General features: G+C 43.4%; 1 protein-coding gene across 1 annotated transcript in view; it reads right to left on the reverse strand.

Moving 5' to 3' along the window:
• Positions 1 to 14,195: 14,195 nt before the first annotated feature.
• PPM1J (protein phosphatase, Mg2+/Mn2+ dependent 1J) overlaps positions 14,196 to 20,094 on the reverse strand; it is a 44,757-nt gene continuing 38,858 nt past the window's right edge. The window contains exons 9-10 of the mRNA XM_075264065.1: positions 16,009 to 16,160; positions 14,196 to 14,450 (exon numbers count right to left, since the gene is read on the reverse strand). Of these exons, the coding sequence (XP_075120166.1) occupies positions 14,309 to 14,450; positions 16,009 to 16,160 (294 nt within the window). The 3' untranslated portion in view covers positions 14,196 to 14,308. The remainder of the gene's footprint in view (positions 14,451 to 16,008; positions 16,161 to 20,094) is intronic.

Below are 20,094 nucleotides of genomic sequence, written 5' to 3' on the forward strand. Positions count from 1 at the left end.
TAAAAAAAGCGCCCTGCTGGATCTTGCTGCAAATTCTACATCTGATTAGTAGACTGTGGCTTGAGACTCCCCAATGGATAGATTCATTCATTTGGGTCTAATCAGCAGTGGAAGCCACATCAGAATGCTGATGGTCTGTACCTTGAGCCAGGGGCAGAAAATAAGGAAGAATCCGGGGCAAATGTCTGCCTCAAATTCCTCATTATTTTCTGAAGTCTCTACAGGTTGTATCTACTTGTGTGGAAAGGATTTTATGACTGTTCACTCCAGTAGGTCTCCCTCAGCAAAAAACAGGGGCGGATCCAGGGCTGGGCGGATCCAGGGCTGGGCGGCATGTCCCGATTTCAACTCATCGGCGTTTAAAGCAGGAGCTGTCACAGCTCAGCTCCTGCTTTAACGCTGCTCTGCTGCATTTGTAGCCGCGATGTGATGACGTCACATCGCGCCTACAACTATGTGAGCAAGTGAGAGAGCGGCGGGGGAGCAATGGAAGGTGAGTGTAAGTGGTTTTTTTGTGTTAAACATTAAGGTGGAACATAATGTAGGGGGCCCATGAAACTGGGGGCAGATGGGGGAGAAAGACATGACACTGGGGCAGATGAAGGGGAGAAAGAACAGCATGACACTGGGGCAGATGAAGGGGGGGAGAAAGAACAGCATGACACTGGGGCAGATGAAGGGGGGGAGAAAGAACAGCATGACACTGGGGCAGATGAAGGGGGGGAGAAAGAACAGCATGACACTGGGGCAGATGAAGGGGGGGAGAAAGAACAGCATGACACTGGGGCAGATGAAGGGGGGGAGAAAGAACAGCATGACACTGGGGCAGATGAAGGGGGGGAGAAAGAACAGCATGACACTGGGGCAGATGAAGGGGGGGAGAAAGAACAGCATGACACTGGGGCAGATGAAGGGGGGGAGAAAGAACAGCATGACACTGGGGCAGATGAAGGGGGGGAGAAAGAACAGCATGACACTGGGGCAGATGAAGGGGGGGAGAAAGAACAGCATGACACTGGGGCAGATGAAGGGGGGGAGAAAGAACAGCATGACACTGGGGCAGATGAAGGGGGGGAGAAAGAACAGCATGACACTGGGGCAGATGAAGGGGGGGGAGAAAGAACAGCATGACACTGGGGCAGATGAAGGGGGGGAGAAAGAACAGCATGACACTGGGGCAGATGAAGGGGGGGAGAAAGAACAGCATGACACTGGGGCAGATGAAGGGGGGGAGAAAGAACAGCATGACACTGGGGCAGATGAAGGGGGGGAGAAAGAACAGCATGACACTGGGGCAGATGAAGGGGGGGAGAAAGAACAGCATGACACTGGGGCAGATGAAGGGGGGGAGAAAGAACAGCATGACACTGGGGCAGATGAAGGGGGGGAGAAAGAACAGCATGACACTGGGGCAGATGAAGGGGGGGAGAAAGAACAGCATGACACTGGGGCAGATGAAGGGGGGGAGAAAGAACAGCATGACACTGGGGCAGATGAAGGGGGGGAGAAAGAACAGCATGACACTGGGGCAGATGAAGGGGGGGAGAAAGAACAGCATGACACTGGGGCAGATGAAGGGGGGGAGAAAGAACAGCATGACACTGGGGCAGATGAAGGGGGGGAGAAAGAACAGCATGACACTGGGGCAGATGAAGGGGGGGAGAAAGAACAGCATGACACTGGGGCAGATGAAGGGGGGGAGAAAGAACAGCATGACACTGGGGCAGATGAAGGGGGGGAGAAAGAACAGCATGACACTGGGGCAGATGAAGGGGGGGAGAAAGAACAGCATGACACTGGGGCAGATGAAGGGGGGGAGAAAGAACAGCATGACACTGGGGCAGATGAAGGGGGGGAGAATGGCATGACACTGGGGCAGAGACGGGGGACATGAAACTGTGGGCAGATGAAGGGAGGAGAATGGCATGAAACTGGGGACAGAGATGGAGGGGGGACATGAAACTAGGGGCAGATGAAGGGTGTATATGAAACTGGGGGAGAGATGGAGGGGGGACATATAATTTACGGGTGACTGTAGGAGGATTATACTGTGTGGGAGCACATGAAAAATGAATGAGTGGGCGGAATCAACATAAAATTGGGCAGAGCCAAATTTTATTCCCTCTTTCTAGTCTTCAAAAGTTGGGAGGTACGGGTTAGAAGCACGAGACCCCCCTGGTAAGTAGGGCCCCGCCAAAGTCAATTGCCCAGGGCCCCACAAACCCTGGATTCGCCACTGGCAAAAAACACCCAATTTTGATGTTTTTTTCTGCATTGTGCATGAGTTACCCTAAAAAGTGGCCCACTGGGTCTCTGTTGCCCAAGGGCCAACACAAACCCTGTCTTCAGCACTCGGGCACATATACGGAAAGCCGACAGAGCGTTGAATTCAGAGTTGGTGTTATATAAAAGCACATATGCATGAGGACACGAAAGGTACTCTTTACCTTGTTAATTCCCATGCAGCAAACAATCTGAGCACAACTCTGTGTAGACCAATCTGTATGACTAACACAAAATCCAAGCTTTATTAAACAACACCATCTTCCCACAGAAAATCATTACTTGCCAAAACAGGTTATGATTTACTCCAGGAACATGGAATTGCTTTAACAATAAAAATTGGATTTTGTACTATGGATCCTGTGTTAGTTAGGGTCAGTGCACACACTGTTTTTTTGGCGCTGATTTTGACACTGAATCCGCCCCAAAATAAGCCTCGCATTAGAACTTGGAAGGTTTTTTTGGAGGCTGATTTTGAGGCAGATTCAGTGTGAAACTCAGCGGCAAAAAACTCTGTGTGCACTGACCCTTAGGCTAAGGCCCCACGGACCGGAACCGTATTGCGGTTCTTCCCACAACGCTTTGAACAGAATGTTCACGGAGTTTTTCTCCGTGGACTTTGTTACAATTATAACACGGAAGAATCCAGTGTTGACCATGGAGTATAATAAAACATAGCTTTTATTCTTCTTTTAAAATATTAGTTACATGGCAGCAATGAAATAAGTCAAGGATGTACTGACATGACGTAGCTACGTGTTTCGGAACATGTGTTCCTTCCTCATGGCATGGCCATGTCAGTACATCCTTGACTTATGTCATTGCTGCCATGTAACTAATATTTTAAAAGAAGAATAAAAGCTATGTTTTATTATACTCCGTGGTCGACCCTGGATTCTTCCGTGTTTTATTGATATCTGCTGGTTGGAGTCTCCATTTCATCCGAGCTTCCCAGGAGGAGTGTAATGATAACAGGGTGAGCTGGAATATATATAATATACTAACTTATACTAACTTTGTGGGAAAGCCGCCGGCGTTTCCATAGATATAATTGACATGCTGCGATTTTCAAAACCGCAACATTTTTGGAAATCGCAGCGTGTCCGTGCTGTGATTTTTTTTTTCCGCAAAGTGAGCATGGGATTCGCATGAATCCCATCCAATTTGCAAGTACTGTACAATGCCACAATTTTTCTTGCGGCTTTCCGGCCCTTATACAGATTTTGACCAATTCATGTGTGAATTTCTTGGTACATTGTATGGGATAATAAATTGTACCATAGATAAACACATTTTGTACCGCAAAAAAATATCTCTCATATAACTCCTTGGACAAACAAAAATGATAATTATTATAACTTTAGTAAGGTAGAGGAAAAAAAAAGAGAAAACTGAAAATGTCTGTGTCCCTAAGGGGTTAAGGCTGTGCTATTTTCTACTCCATTTTTAACACTGTCTGCAACAGAATATCCTGCCTAATGTGAATGTGAAGCACAACTAGATTTTCACCTCATGAAGGTGACAGATGTGAAGAAAGAGGAGCAGGATGGCTCAGTGGTTAGCACTGCTGCCTTGCAGTGCTGGAGTCCTGGGTTCGAATCCTGACAAGGGCAACATCTACAAAGAGTCTGTATGTTCTACCTATGTTGTGTGGATGGAGGGGCCGGGACTCTGGTTAAAAAACATCCTGGCAGTGAGATTCTTCAGCTGCCTATGACTGAGTGCACTTGGTCAGTGTAGGAGCGCAGCTCTCCCTCACGCAGCTCTGCACTGTCTCTTTAAGAAGAAAAAAAAAAGCCCTCGTGCGCTTCTATTGGTGCGGCGCCACGTGACGCTGATGGGCCGGGATGTAATGGAGGGGGCGAGGGAGAAGCCAGAAGAAGTCAGTAAGTCAGGCACTCAGTTCCCCCTATGGACGCAGTTGGGGAGGCTTTTTCATGAGCGGGCAGGCCTCTGACAGAGCAGCACGCTGGGAGATGGAGGAGCAGACGAGCTGGGCCCGGGCATGTTCTCCGGGGGAAGAGGTCATTGCAGAGGACAGCCCCGGCCGTCACTGGCCCACATTGGTGAGTATGTCCTCCGCACCGTCATCATTATTGGTATGTAGTGCACACTGGGCGGCATGTCACTTCTGACACGTGTTCCCGGCAACAATGCAGTTGCCCCAGGCCCTGCCACTACAGCTCACATGGGACTGTTAGCCTGCATGGAGTCCTGTGCTATATACAGCTGCCTGCCCTGTGACCTTACCCCAGACAGTGTGCTAGTATGCAGATGTGGCCTCTGCAGGGTGCAATGTCCTAATAGAAGCCTCTATACCTGGGGTGTAGACTGATCGGAGCTGGACAGCCGTCACGTAGGCGCCATATTTCTAGGGATTGTTATTTTTTTTTTTTTTTACTACGTTGGCCCCAGCCATTGCCCTGATCAGTGTCAGAATTCATTGCCTGCACCTACATCCTCGTCATCTGCATGTCTCGCTTAGCATGTAATGTATAAAATATAATATTTTTGTTTGTATACGTGTATGAGTTCACATTTAGAATTCCCATGCAGGCGTGGTGTGTGTGTGTGTGTGTGTGTGTGTGTGTGTATATATACATATATGTATGTGTGTGTCAATGCGGCGCTTGCTTTGGTGCCTTCATTTCTGCATACACATGCTTTCACGAATCCTCTGCACTTCCAGGCCTGGTCTGCAGCAGTGTCATCTGATGGGTGCACGCGTGGCAGAGCTAGAGACACCCTAACCTAGCTGTATCCCGCCCTGATGTTCCTCATTGGCTAGGAACATAGATTTTAAAGGATAAGGCCCCCACCATTGGCTGAGCAGGCGGTCTGTTATAGCTGCACCTTTCCCCTTTGCAGTAAGGATGGCTGAGGCATAGCAGGGAGAACTGTTAACCCCTTTCAGGTTAGGGAGAAGTATTTGCCGCCTAAAGTTTGTTCGTCGTGGAACGTATATAAAATAAAATCCAACAGAACTGCGGATGTAACAGAAAAAAGTAACTGAACAGCCGATCGCTGGTGCTACGCACCTGGTCTAAACAGCAAAATGCCAGTTCTGCAGACACTTTTTACATTCTTGTATGTTACTGGTGGACTGGCACATGTTTGTGGCCGTTAAGGGAGGCGCGTATCAAGTTTTTACAGGTCCATAATGTCTGTCGAGAGGAAAATTGGTTATAAGGCCGCCAGATGCACTGGTGGTGTTGGGCAACCACATCGCACTCTGATCTGCCTATTAACCACTTGTCCCCTGAGCCATTTTTAAGATAAAATTCTTTATTTGCACCTAAAGCTGGATAAGTCTACCATACTATTGTAGTTTTTCCTGTGATCATATATATATAAATGAATAATGTATTTTTCTTCCATTATTATAGGAGCGATTCATACCCATCTAACTCATTGCTATAAAGTTCATGTTTCCTGAAAAAGTTCAACAGTATGTGACCTGGATACACCTTCTATAAATTGGAGAACAGAGTAGTAAATGGAGTGTCATGCTGGGGGCAAGAAGAACAACTGCTACATAGCTGAGCAACTTTCCCAGAAACTGCTATAAGGTTATGCATATCGCCCAGTTCCCTTAAGCTGGGGCTGCGCTGCAACATGTAGTTGCATCATACAAATTCCCAATGTTATGCAACTACATCGTATCTAATGATGGTGAATGTGGTCTATACAACTACAGGCGCTGACATTAGGTACCACTTGTAATGTTTGCATTTAGAATGTTAGTTCTGAGCCTCAGGTTGTGAAAATGCATCATTTTCATTACCTGCAAAGTGAATGAGATTCTGACTAATTCTATCCACATTGTAGAAAAAAAAATCCAGAGCAGAAAAGCTGGGTTTTCAAAAATACCTGTGTTTTTGAAAATCTCAGCATGTAAATTATCTGTGGGAACGTTGTCATTTTCCATATATATATATATATGTGTGTGTGTGTGTGTTTTGTGGTCCTGTGAGACTCACTGATACAGATTACCTATCCTCTGTTCTCATTCACTTGAATAGGGGCAGGCCTGTAATACTCCAGCACACCCACTACATGTTGTACTGTACTGCCTTCTCCCAACTACCTACACCGTGTAGTTTCAGCTCCAGGAACAGCTGATCTTTGTGTGGGCTGGGGGTCTGAACCCCCAACAATCTAATATTGATGATCTATCCTGAGGATGGATCATCGGTATCAAAAACCCACTTCGGCACCCAAAAGCCCTTTTAATGTTTCATGGCCAAAAGAAGCCCTAGTCTTATTGACCCTGTACGAAACTTGATGGGGAGTGTGACTGCACCATCTTGCTTTATTTGGACAAAATATCTATATTGTTAGATACCATGGCAAGGAGTGTTTTTTTTTAAAGGGCTCTCGCAGAGCTGTATAGAGCCATAGTAAGCTACCCATACAACTATGTGGGCCATTACTTTCGTTATGCCTTAATCTTCATACAGAGTTATGTAGATAGCTGTCTGCATTATATATGTATGGCAGGAACACTGCTGAGAGTTTTGTTGCTGGTCACATGACACAGCTGAGGACCAGAAGGGAGTAGAGATGAGTGAGTACTGTTCGGATCAGCCGATCTGAACAGCACGCTCTCATAGAAATGAATGGACGTAGCCGGCACGCGGGGGGTTAAGCGGCCGGCCGCCCTTAAAGCGGAAGTACCAGGTGCATCCATTCATTTCTATGGAGCGTGCTGTTCGGATCGGCTAATCCGAACAGTACTCACTCATCTCTAGAAGGGAGCAAATAACTCACAAATACAGCTGACAGTAAGATAACATTCACTACTGCTTTCATCTTGAACCTTTCACATGAGCAGAGAAAATGTTCTGTACAGTGTCCCAGTAATCTGCACTAGATTTATCTGCTTTACACATGGATTCTCATCTTGTCAGTCAAGCTGTTGTGATACCTTACCAGCAAAGAAATTCTACGACGGTGTGCTGAACAACAAATGCCTCAGTGAGCACAACACCAAATAGCACATTGCACCACAAAATACCTAAACAGAATTGGCAAATGCCACAGTAAATCACTTGTGGCAGCAATGCCCTCTTCTAATGACCGACATAACTAGCTACCTTTATATCTATCTTACGCTCATTGGCAACAGAATTCTCCCCATATAAAATCTTCCATACTTCAGGAAATCATTCCCCAATTCCAATGGGAGCAGATAGGCACTTCCTACCGCCAGATTACAGCACTTGGCCGGAAGACTCTGTCTGAATAGACGGATGGTGATGATGCAAGGCTGGAATTAAAAGTGCAGTGTTGGCTTTAGAGTCCTTGTTTTTTTTTTTTGTCAAGGCTGATAATGGGTAATGACACTAGTGGGACATTGTTTCAGACTGTTTTCACACTAACAGAATCTGTCCATGTCTGAGATGCTGCGTCCTTGAGCGATTTCTACATGTTTTTTTTTAAAAAAAAGATATAGTCCCTGGAAGATATAGTTTATATGGAAATCTCCAAGTGTGTGGTAATCTCTTGTTTTCTTACCCTCTAGGATGTTGAGTTTTTAAATATAGCCTGCAAGGCCCATAACTATTTAATGTGTAGTTGGATTTTAAAACAGGTAACCCCAAAGTGTTCGAGGTGCAGCTTCTTACTCAAATGAGGTGTCATTTGGCGTTTTGTAATTGGCGATCCTCTTTAAGTAGTCTGAATCCAAGACGTTGAAAATCTCATATCTTCGTACTGTGCTGTGGACGCACATTGGGTGGTGCTTATCATTTCTCTGCATGCCATGGGTCAGGGGGTCTGATCTGTTCCATCCTCACAAATGGTCTTCCTCTGCATTGTTGTTTTTTTTTTTTTTTTTTTTTTTTTCAGGAATATAGCAGGCATAGTGACAAGTGCAATGTGAAGTTGTAACTTTTCTGTACATTAGCAGTATAATGATACATGTTGCGCTGCCTTGACATTGTATAACCTTCTAATTCAGTTTTTATTTTTTTATACAGAAATGGGAAAAACTTCGACAAGATGGCATCGAGACAACTCGTAATGCTCATGTCTGACTGAGGTAGTAGTTTGTGTAGTTAGGGGGCAGTGGTGTTTGCCCATGGAGATAACTAGACAAACTACTGCCTTGCCAGATGTGAGAAAATTCTTCAGGAAAACTGCTACATCCATCCTTGAAGATCTCTATAAACTGCAGCTGAAACGGCGAGATTTTCTGTAATAGATGTTTGTGGTGTATTTTGTTTTTTCTCCTCTAGGTGGTGTGATAAAGTAGTCTGTTTTAATAAATGTTCTGCATTTCAGAACAAAGAAATCTAAGTTAGCTTTGTATATTTTATCCTACGCTTTATCCGATTCCCATAACCCTGGTAACACGCTGTTTTTGATACTTCACTAGTAGTGAATAACTGAAAGCAGGTGAATGAACCTCCTTATATTTTATTCCTTTTCATCCACTCTTATCTTTGGCTTGAAAAACTGTTTTAAAAATTGCATGCGATTCCATCCTAAATGAACTTGCCCAAGGTGTGCAGATGCATATATATTTCTACTGACTTCCTCTATGACTGCAAGTGTTACTGCTTCATAAAAATGAGCCTCCACCATCTGGTGACCCCTTCAAAATATCAAGACGAATAGAACACAGTACTAACTTCCTATCCTCCTTATTATACAATGTGAGTGGAACTCTATGGATACACTGCTGGTAGTGGTAGAAGCTGTCCCTGGGATACAGCAGATGTAAGACTTAAAGGCAATGTGAGGAGAGCAGCAGCACTTTGTCAGTATATGAGATATAGTGTTTGGTACATTAGAAAGGGTTCTTTAATGCCACTGGGCTTGAGATATATGCTAATGCACACCTTTTAATGGGTACTTAAAGCTAACCTACGTTATTGAGAATGTTGTGTAATCTGCAGTCAGCATGGGATAACATAGAATGGACGTGTGATACATGATGAACAGGTAATGGAAACGGTCTCAAGTACTGGTCATGTTCAAGTGCATTCATAAAATGTAGGAATGAGAAAGGTATAAAGGTAGGGCTTGTGTGTGTGTGTGTCTCCCCACTCTTCCCCATATATTGAGTGCTGTAGTTTGACTGCCTCCTAGTGGTTGTAAGTTTTAAGGTAAATTCACACACTGGAATGGATGAATTTTCTGCCCATGGGTTACCTGCAATGGCATGCTGATGCAGGGCAACGACCCTCTGTTGCTAAGACCCAGTGAGTCTCGAGCCTCAGAATCTGGTGCAAGATTTGAGTGGAGGGTGTGTGGGTTTTTTCCAGCGATCACTATTTGAAAACAATGGAAGGTGGAATCCACTGCAAATTTACAGGCTAAATTGCGGCAAGTTCAGCTGTTTAGAGAGAAGGGACAAAAATCCCCAGATTTCTTTTTGTTTCTTTTAGTAGCCTAGCATTAATGGAATGGTTGCTATTAATGCTAGGCTACTCTGAGTGTTAGAGTTAAGCAAAAGAAATCTGTTTTGTGGTTTTTATTTTTTTTTTTCTCCTCTGTAGGGCAATTTAAAGGGAACTTGTTTTGGTTTTGAACCCCCAAATCATTTTCCTTAAATACAATGTGTCGCCAGAAAGCTCACTGATCACAGCCATCATGTATATAATACACAAAATCCACCAGTTACAATAGATGATTCAAGTCTAATCTACTGTCCTATCTACACAGTGACTTCTGCTAGGATCACAGGGCATGCCTAGAAAAATCTCCCATATAATTGAATAGGGTCTGCTCCAGACCATTGTGTCCTATGAGTAATTCTGTAGGAAACGGGAAGTCTGAAGTTTTAGACTATTGTGGCATGAACTGAAATTACAAGATTTTGAGGGGTTGTTTAAATTTAGCAGTGAAATTAAAAACCTCACCAAAAATTCTTAAAATGTTTAACACAAAAATCATGATTTAAACAAGGGGTCCCAAACTTAACACTCATCTCTTCTGTCCCCTGGTTTCATCTGTGTAGACTTCTCTCTGGTGGCTACTCGAGTGTTGCATCAGTAAAATATAACGAGGCAAGGTGTACTGTTAATGGCTTCAATGATGCAATGTGTGTGCATCTGCAGGGGAGTCCAGTACTTTGGTTATTGAAGTTTTGGGGACCCCCCCCTCCCCTACATTGTATCAATTTATAACCGTATGTTTTTTTTTTTTGTATGTACTTAAATTGGATTTTATGGAATTGTGTGTAATATGTTTTTGACTAAAGTTTTCTTGAAATGAAATTGGGTCTTCAGGGATCTGTTACCGTAGTTCTTGGAACTTGGAGGATTTACTTATGTTGGGGGGAGACAATAAAAAGAACTAAAATTCTTTCACAGAAAATATAGTATGGGTGCTTTCTTAGAGAGGTTTTTATTTCATAATAATGCAGTATGGTTACAACCTACATATGCAAGATAGATGTATTATATACATTTTTAGATACCAGTCTAAAATAAAGTGTACATGGTTGCCATATAACATGGCAGTGGTGTGGCTACTTTGTACAGTGGTGCAACATACATTCACAGATAACAAGAAGCAATGTGTTGTAATAGACAGACTCAATTAACATAACACACCCAGTATGGAATGTAATTCAATGTAAAGCAAAGTGGAGCTCTGCACCAAAGGGAAATGGTGCCACTGGGCTTTTAAAGAACAGCTTTTGCTGATTAGTTTTCAGGTGTCCGGTCTCATTTGCAGAGCCACTAAAGTCCCCCCAAAATAACCCCATTTTGGAAACTATATCACTCGAGGAATTCATCAAAGGGTATGTGAGTGTTTGGCCCTACAGCTGTTTCACAGATTTAAAGAGGACCTTTCATGGCCCCATGCACATGCAATGTTATGTGCCGCTAAGAATGCATACGGACACCAGCGGTTTGCTTTAAAACCCCATTCAAAAGAATGGGTTTTAAAACTGCCCGCTGGGAAGCCGTCTGCTATGCAACTGCTCTAGGGATTAGGATAGAGACCCGGCGGGCGGACACGGGAGCAAGTGTGAACACCCCCTTAAAAGTCAACTGCTCTGAATTCTGCACATAGTCTGCTTTCCCGGTATGTATCCCGGTGGAGGAGATATCGAAGACGTTAGTTTCATCCATAGGCTTGTACTGGGGGCGTTCCTCACAGCAACTCCGTATCATTGTTGGGCAGTAAGGAATGCCTCCTCTGACAGTGGGGAGACATTGGTGCCAAAATTAATGACATTGATATCTCTTACACCAGGGCACATACCGGGAAGACAGACAGTGCGTGGAATTTGGCGCACCGTTGGCTTTCTAGTGGAACATAAAACCACACTTACATGAGGACATGAAAAGTCCTCAATAATTAAAACTAATTTTTTTTTTTTTATTCCAATTATATGTTTAGCCCAAAATTAAAAATTTTCAGCATGGGTTAAAGGGGAGTGAATTATTTTCAGTTGCCACGATCACGCATTTGAGAGCCCCCACAGATGCCAGTGCAGTGCAGTACCAATAAATTACCTCACTTTGGAACCTGAAATTGAAATTTTGGGTCCATGAGCAGAAAACTCTTTGGATATTCAATCCCATTGAGAAACTGTGGCCAAGTCTCAAAAAGCAGATAAACAATTGTGATAAACTCCAAGCACTGATCAGGCAAGAATTGTTGCCATCAGACAGTACTTATCCCAGAAGCCGATATCCAGCATGACAGGACAAATTGCAGCATTTGAAATAAGTGTATCACTGTAAATATAGAGTCTTTGTATAAATTGTTAATAAAATTTTAAATATGAAACCTAGATTAAAAGACCTAAAAATGCAGAAGTATTAAACTTTGTGGAAACCAACATTTGTGACAATCTCAAAACTTTCTGCCATGGTTATAACCTAAAATTAGACTTTATCATGTTATTCATGAGACACAATATTTGTTCAAATCAATCCCTACTTCGGTGTAAAATTCTGTATCTTGTACAATTTCCATCAAGAAGTTAAAAAAAAAATAAAAAAAAATCTGTATATGTTTGGAGGCATATGAGGGTACAATAGAGGGCTCAAGAGTCATCAAGATAACCTTATTTAGGCTCTATTAAAAAGATAAATAAAAAAAAAAATCCTTAAAGGGGTATTTCCATGTCGCATACTCACTAGTCTTCACTGCTGTAAATTCTTCTTTCTTCCGGCTTTGTTGCGTCATTGGTGGGCGGGGTTACATATGCAAAGCCAGCGGCGAGAAGTCGTCGCTTCTATGCCGCTGGCCCTGCGTGTGTGCTCCCGATGCAGTTAGGCATCGGACGTACAGCCTTCACAGTACAATACAGACCCGGCATCCGCTGTAATAGAGAGGCGGATGCTGGGAAGTGTAGACGCTGGCACAGGTGCCTGCGACATCGCTACGCTCCTGCCCTGCATGAAGCCAGCAGCGGCAGGAGCAATGCTGCTAATCCGGAGGAGTGGAATAGCAGCATCGCTCCTGCCGCTGCTGGCTTCATGCAGGGCAGGAGTGTGGCGATGTTGCAGGCACCTGTGCCGGCGTCTACACTTCCCGGCATCCGCCTCTATTACAGCGGATGCCGGGACTGTATTGATGCCCCCCCCCCCTTCAGGCTTGCTCCTGTGCACTTAACCCCTCCCCCCTGAGAGCAGCAGATACATCACTTGACTTTTGACCAGATAAGTCAAGGGATGTGTCAACAGAGAAATGAATAAAGTAATGTAGTGGACAAACAAAGCAGTTTTGCTGAAGCAATATATTTAGGAAAAGTCTTACATCCACATTAACAAGCATTATAGATAGGATCCTTGTGATGGGACAACCCCTTTAAGCATATTAAAGAATTGCTACATGTGGTGAAATGTAAGGATTGCATTCGGCTGTGTGAACATTTTGTGCGTCTAGCCAAGACGGGATGCCGGTGCAGTGCAGCGGCATTCCGCTCTGGATTAGGCCCTAATGATGGGCCTATTCGAGAGGGAGCCTCGGGTCGTGGGCGCGAATCCGCAGCAAGATAGTGCAGCTCACTTCTTTTTTTCCCGCTACTAGATAGTGGAAGAAAGAAGTGAGCAGCTCCCACTGAAGTCAATGGGAGCCGTTTTTGGCAGCGGAATTTGAGGCGGATTCCGTGTCACAATCCGCTGCCAAAAAAAACTCCATGTGAATGAGCTCTAAGAGCCTCATGTCAAGAGATTTCATAACAATTTGAATCTGTCACAGATCTTAGGACTCAGTGAGGGGAGTTTATTAAGACTGGCGTTTCCTACATGGGTAGAGAACAAGCGATGTGGACTTTTGGCACAAGACAAGGCCGTGCATGAGATGTGCCATATTAACACCCCCCTACATCAGAAATCTGATGGTTTAGTAAATTGCCCCAGTGTCTAGTCTTGAGTTGGAAAAAAAAAAACACTTTTTTTTTTTTGTGGTCTGTTCTTCTTGAACCAAAGTCAGAACTGGAATTGGGATGTGGAAAAATAGGAGTTGGTGGTTTGGTGTACCATCTACACAGCCATGCTAAGTCCGTGGACCTGTTGGATATGTGAATACTTGTAGAAAAGTCCAACCAGTTATATGTGCAGTTTGCAGTATGGCATGCAATGTGATTTAATGACTGTTTATCTGAGTAGGGAAGTATTCCTGGGATATTCACCTGAGAACTGATCGAATGTTTAAGAGATTGTGATGCTGGAAGTTTTGTGATCTAGATCTTCTATTGAAAACTCACAACTGTACATGGACTCTTGTAGTTTAGTACTGGGTATGTTACATGTAGAGTTATATGTAGAGTATCTTCTCCATGCGATTCCAAGAGGTATAACAATACTGCTGTTTTTATAACAATTTGTAATAATTAGAAATGGTTTCCATTTGTGATATAATCTATGCAACTTTATTAAAGACTGGCTTTAAGCTTGTTCACACCTGTAACATACATTTAAATAAAAAGATTTATGCATCAAAACAGTCTTTGAGGAAAGTGTTTCATGTTAAAGTGCTTAGCGCTTGCTGTGCCATCTGCTGTTGAGGTAATATACCGCATTTGTGCTCTTCTACTATATCCAGTCATTTTTCACGTGCCATGTCCAGCCAGTGGAATAACAAATACCGATATATCATCTAGAGAGGCCAGCTTTCCACTAGGAAGCCTCCAGCTATTCTCCTTCCGAACGCCTCTTGTACGAAGAACAAGCTCTTGAGCAGCAAGGTTATACCTGAAACACAATGCAGATGTACTTAGACATTAAAAAAAATATATATATATAAGAAAACATCATATAGAGCTATTCTATAAGAAGCCTCTAGGTGGCAGTGTGCTGCATGTTTAATAGTAGTTCTATACTAAGAGCCTAGATTTTATTAGCATTTATATATTTATTCTGAAGTAGGTGACAAACAAGGAAACCATAGTAAATCATAGGTAATATACATTCTAACCAACTCTCACTCCCACCTGTCTGATTCCAACGGAATTACTGAATCTACTAGTCTATCCTCACTGCCAGAATAGTCGTGACTGTAGTGCAAATGTAACAAATGCCTGTGGTGGTCCTATTTATTATGGGAGCACCCAAGCATCTGAAAAGGGACATGCTATCAATTTGCAGCAGTGATTCCCTAATAGATCAACTCATTTGGGCTCTGGTATTAATTTGTAGTAGAAAACATGGCTGCTCTTGTCTGTGGGATGTGTCTAGTTTTGCTCCTCAATCTCATTTATTTGAATGAGTTATGCTGATTTAAACAAAAACCTCTGACCTATTGCTATGACTTACGGTCCTTCATGGTCCAGAAACCAAACTGAACTAGAATGCTCTGCTCCTAACTAAATCTTGTGGACTCTGTGATGGCGACTCCAGGGCATGTGTGAACGTAGCCTTAGTAATACTTCTATATTTTAATTGCTCAAATAATGTCAGTTATGTTTGTTACAGTATGAAGCCGCCTCAGAATCCACCTCCAAAAAACGCCTCCCATTGACTTCAATGGGAGCTGTCCACTTTTTTCCACTAGTGTTTTTTTCCTGCTCGCAGAAAAAAGAAGCGAGCTCCCCTATCCTGATGCAGATTCTGCAGCTGAATCCGCCATGGCGTCTATGGCGCAAGACTCCCTCCCGACTAGGCCCATTCATTTGGGCCTAATCCGGAGCGGAATGCCGCATCCAATTGCGGCTAGCCACGGGAGGCGTTTTTTGGAGGCGGCTTCTGCGTCAAAATCTGGTCCAAAAAAACTTCATGTGAACTCAGCATAAGTACTTTAATATTAAATATGCAGCATTTTCTATAAAAGTCAATGCATCCAATTAGGGCTAGTTCACACGGGGCTAGTGTCGGCATATTTTGGTCCTGATTTTGACGCGTCAGAAAAGGACCATGTTGCCGCTCACAGAAAAAAAGAAGCGAGCTGCCCTTTCTTCAGGCGGAGTCCGCGGCTGATTCAGCACCGGTGTCCGCCTCGCGGCACCACCCTTCGGACTAGGCCCTCCGATAGTCGTGGCTTCCCACTCCGGAGTAGGCCCAAATGAATGGGCCTAGTCCAGAGGGTGCTGTCGTGAGGCAGACGCTGCAGCTGAATCAGTCGCTTAATCCGCCTGAAGGAAGGGCAGCTCGCTTCTTTTTCCTCTGAGCGGGAACAAACGGCTCACAGAAAAAAGGACGCTAGCAGTCTACATAGACCTCTGTTGTGAGGGGGCGGATTTTGAGGTGGATTCGGTGTCAAAATCTGCCCCCTCTTCCCACCGTGTGAACAAGCCCTAAGAGAACCTAAACGTACCTGTTAGGCTGGTCAGTACCATGAGAAGCAAAGACTCTTTGAACGACCTCTGCCACTTCTCTGTCAGTAATGACATCCCATAGTCCATCAGTGCCCATCACCATGACATCATCTGCATTATGGTCACATCCAGCCAAGTCATAAACCTTCACCTACAGAAACAGATTCCTTTATACAAGAAATACTGAAAGGAGGAGATGTCATTCAAATGACAAGCACATTGAGGTTTTTTTTAATGTTTTTACTCCATTATGTTTTATTTACACGTGCAGTGCTGTATATTCGGCTTATATTTCTTTTATTACTGATAATGGTGGAGGTTCCCACAAACTCTACGTGGCTTAAATAGGAAGCAGCATAAAGGAAAACATCATGGCAGCCGGAGCCCTGGCATAAAAGCTCTAGAAAACTAAATATGATGAATATGATTAATTTTTTCACCAGTTCAACATGGAGATTCTAACATGAGTGTTGTGACTTAAATATGTTACCCATCTTTACCTTATTATAACAAACATTTTATTCGTTAGATTCAACAGGTCCAAACCCTGAACAGATATTCTAGAAAATATAAATTCCTATCACTGCAGAGCTGTTCCTTAAAATGTATTTATGAATTAGTAACGTCACCTTACAAAGTGCGATTTCCAAAAAAGAAAATAATAATAATAATGGCATAGCTATAAGGGTTGCATAGGCAGCCAGTGTAAGGACTCTCTGCCATATAAATGCCATAGATGGGAAAGGACCCTATAACAGATTTTGCTTGGGGACCAAGTTACACCTGTGGATATCCCAATATGAATACAGTAGATGCAAAATCACACTGAAATCTAACGCAACTGCACTGGGTTGATAATGGTATAGTGATAAAAGGATGGCTCAAATCTATCACAATGGGATTTCCCTCTATGATGTTTATATGCCTTTTACAGCACATATGGACTGGTTTGGTCTTTTGAGAGTGCAAAAGTACATCACCCTGTTGCTCATACTACAAGAGTTTGTTGTTCAATACCAAATTCACGGTTTACAAAATGTAATGAAGTCTGGGCTTTATTCTGACACAGACAACTGTACCCTGTGCATTTAATTATAGAGGGGTGGTTCAAAACTTCATATTAGTGGCCTATCCTTAGGATAGGTAGTCAATACAAAATCAGTGGGGGTCCGAAACCCAGCACCCCACCAGTTACCTGGATATGGAAGCAGACGGCTCAATACACTGTATAATGTCCTTGCAGAACTATTACACCTTGACTTCCATTCAACTAAGTGTGAAATGAGCTGCAATAGCACGACATAGCTACTACACAGTGTACAGAGCAGTTTGCATCTGACTCCAAACAGCTGACTGTGGGGGTACTATGTGTCAGACCCCAGCGATCTGACATTGATGACCACCTTATGGAAAAGCCATCAATGTCCTCTCTTGGACAACCTGTTTAATGTATAGGTCCATGTTTAGATAATTTGATATCAGAAAACAGTAGGCCTGTTAAAACTCCATTGCCTGAGGTTTTAGAGTGGTGTACTGAGTTCTTTGGACATCTCCATGACCATATCATGAAAAGTATTACTATATTCATTATTAAACATTTTCCAAATGGCCATCGGTTTGCGCTTTAAATAAAAGAAAATAATTCTAATACTAAAACTATGCTTTTTAGGTGACAGTTAAAGAGGACCTTTCATCAGATTGGGCACAGGCAGTTCTATATACTGCTGGAAAGCTGACAGTGCGCTGAATTCAGAGCACTGTCGGCTTTCCCGATCTGTGCCCACGGGTAAAGCGCTATCGGTCCCGGTACCGTAGCGCTTTACAGTCAGACGCCCTTCTGCCCAGCAGCGCCTATCGCGCTGTACTGTGTGAGTGGGGAGGAACGCCCCAGTCTTAGAGCACAGCGCGACAGGCGCTGCTGGGCAGAAGGGCGTCCCTGGCTAAGTGTCAGAAACACCCTTCTGACTATAAAGCGCTACGGTACCGGGACCGATAGCGCTTTACCTGGGGTGCAGATCGGGAAAGCCGACAGTGTGCTGAATTCAGCGCACTGTCAGCTTTCCAGCAGTATATAGAACTGCCTGTGCCCAATCTGATGAAACGTCCTCTTTAAACAGAGATCTACGGAGTACCAAATGCAGACATCAGTATCTCAGACATGTGCCTATTGGCTCTTTACTAAAATACATCAAAATCATGTTTTTATTAGAAAGGTAACTGCGTTGCCTGAAGGCCAGCACTGCATGTACTTGTTGAAAAGCTCTCTGAGTTCTGTATGCAACACTGATCAGTAGTTTGTCATAGTCTATTGTCTGTATTGTCTACACAGTATTTATATGCTGATTTATGTTACAGCTGCTCCTCACCTTACATTTTTAAGAGGATTTGCTGGAGTTTATGTCCAAATACAATTGCTTTAGTTGCTCAAATAGATTTTATGTGAACAAAGACCTGTGTATTAGGGATGTGCTGAACATATTCCACACTCACTTTTAGGAAAGGTATGTTGACAATGGAGCAGGAAAACACCACCCATGAAACTGGGGGCAGAGATGGAGGGGGGGCATGAAGCTGGGGGCAGAGATGGAGGGGGGACATGAAGCTGGGGGCAGAGATGGATGAGAGGGATATTAAGCTGGGGGGTGGAGATTAAGAGTGACATTAAACTGCGGACAACTGGAGGGGGACTGCTGTAGGTTTTAACACTAATCTGGCTTTTTAAAATCTTCATACCTGTAATGTGGCAATCCTGAGAAGGCAGCTGTGCATAAAGGGAGTGAGGATGTATTCACACAGCAGTTTTTTCGCAGTTTTTGCCATGATGTTAACAGCTATGGCAAAAATGTGTCATAACTGCTACATGTGAGTAACATCCTAAGTGAAAATACACAGTCATTCAAGTTTGTTTAATATGCCCATGCATTTTACTCTGCTCATAGCTGATAAATGTTTTCAGACATCACATGATGCACATTTATTTTGAGATAACATAAAATTGTACAATTTTGCTCCTAAATGTACATATACACATTCAGGATTACATGAAGATCTTCTGTGTAGATTTTAATATGGAAAAACTGAACTGTGATCCATTAGCATTAATGTGGTTTTCCAGGCAAAAATTATTTTGTTTTGTTAGTGCTATTATATTATATTATTATAAGTGCACCCATATACCTTTAGCAGTGTTTTGAGTGATTTCTGGCCTTCTCTGGAGCTCCTGGCACCTTCTGCATTTGTTTACATGGTGTAGCTTCTTGTGCTTCTAGCCTACAACTATCATAATGCTTTACTCCCTCCCCTTCCCTCTCTTGCAACGCCTCCCTGTCTCCATAGCTAGCCCACCCACTATTAGCCCTTCCCAACTAACTAACTCAGAGCACCCTTCCTCCCGTCCATCACATAATACTTACCTTACTTGTCTTCCTGTCTCCTCCTCTTTTTCATGTATCCTGGAGCACTGCAGGCCACTCTTGCTGCCTGGAGCTGGGCCCAACGTCACTTCTGGAAGTGATGTCATGGCTCAGCTCCAGACCAGAAGCAAAAGAAGATAGGTAAGTATTGTGTGCCAGCTTCCCAGGCACTATAGTGCGTGTGTGGGGAGCTGGTATACAGAAGAAGAGCAGACTGCCTTCCTTGGATAACGCATTGGCCCACGTACAGAGGAAATGGTAAGTATAATGGGGGGGGGGGGATTATACAGATTACATCAGTGGAAAAGTAAAAAGATATAATATATGTAGGTCACATAGCCCAACTGAAAAACTATACAATATGGGTAAAAAAGATATCTTAGAAAGTTGGGGGGGGGGGGGGAGTCTTGGGGACTTAGCCAAGAATTGTCAATTTATCCTGGACAACCTCTTTAAAGTCAATAAGAAATTCTATTTTCATTCACATGATGCAGATTTTTTTTTTTTCGTTTTGAAAACTGAGCTAGTGCAAAATGTCAATTTATTTCTCTTTCCAACGCGGATTTTAAAATACATTTAAAATTCATGTTTAACAATTCTGAACTGATGGCTTTGCACTAAAATACAGGAATCAATGAATGTCTGCTTGAAAGCATAATTTCTATTTAACAG

This window comes from Leptodactylus fuscus, chromosome 2 (genome assembly GCF_031893055.1).
Source record: "Leptodactylus fuscus isolate aLepFus1 chromosome 2, aLepFus1.hap2, whole genome shotgun sequence".
Classification (NCBI taxonomy): domain Eukaryota; kingdom Metazoa; phylum Chordata; class Amphibia; order Anura; family Leptodactylidae; genus Leptodactylus; species Leptodactylus fuscus.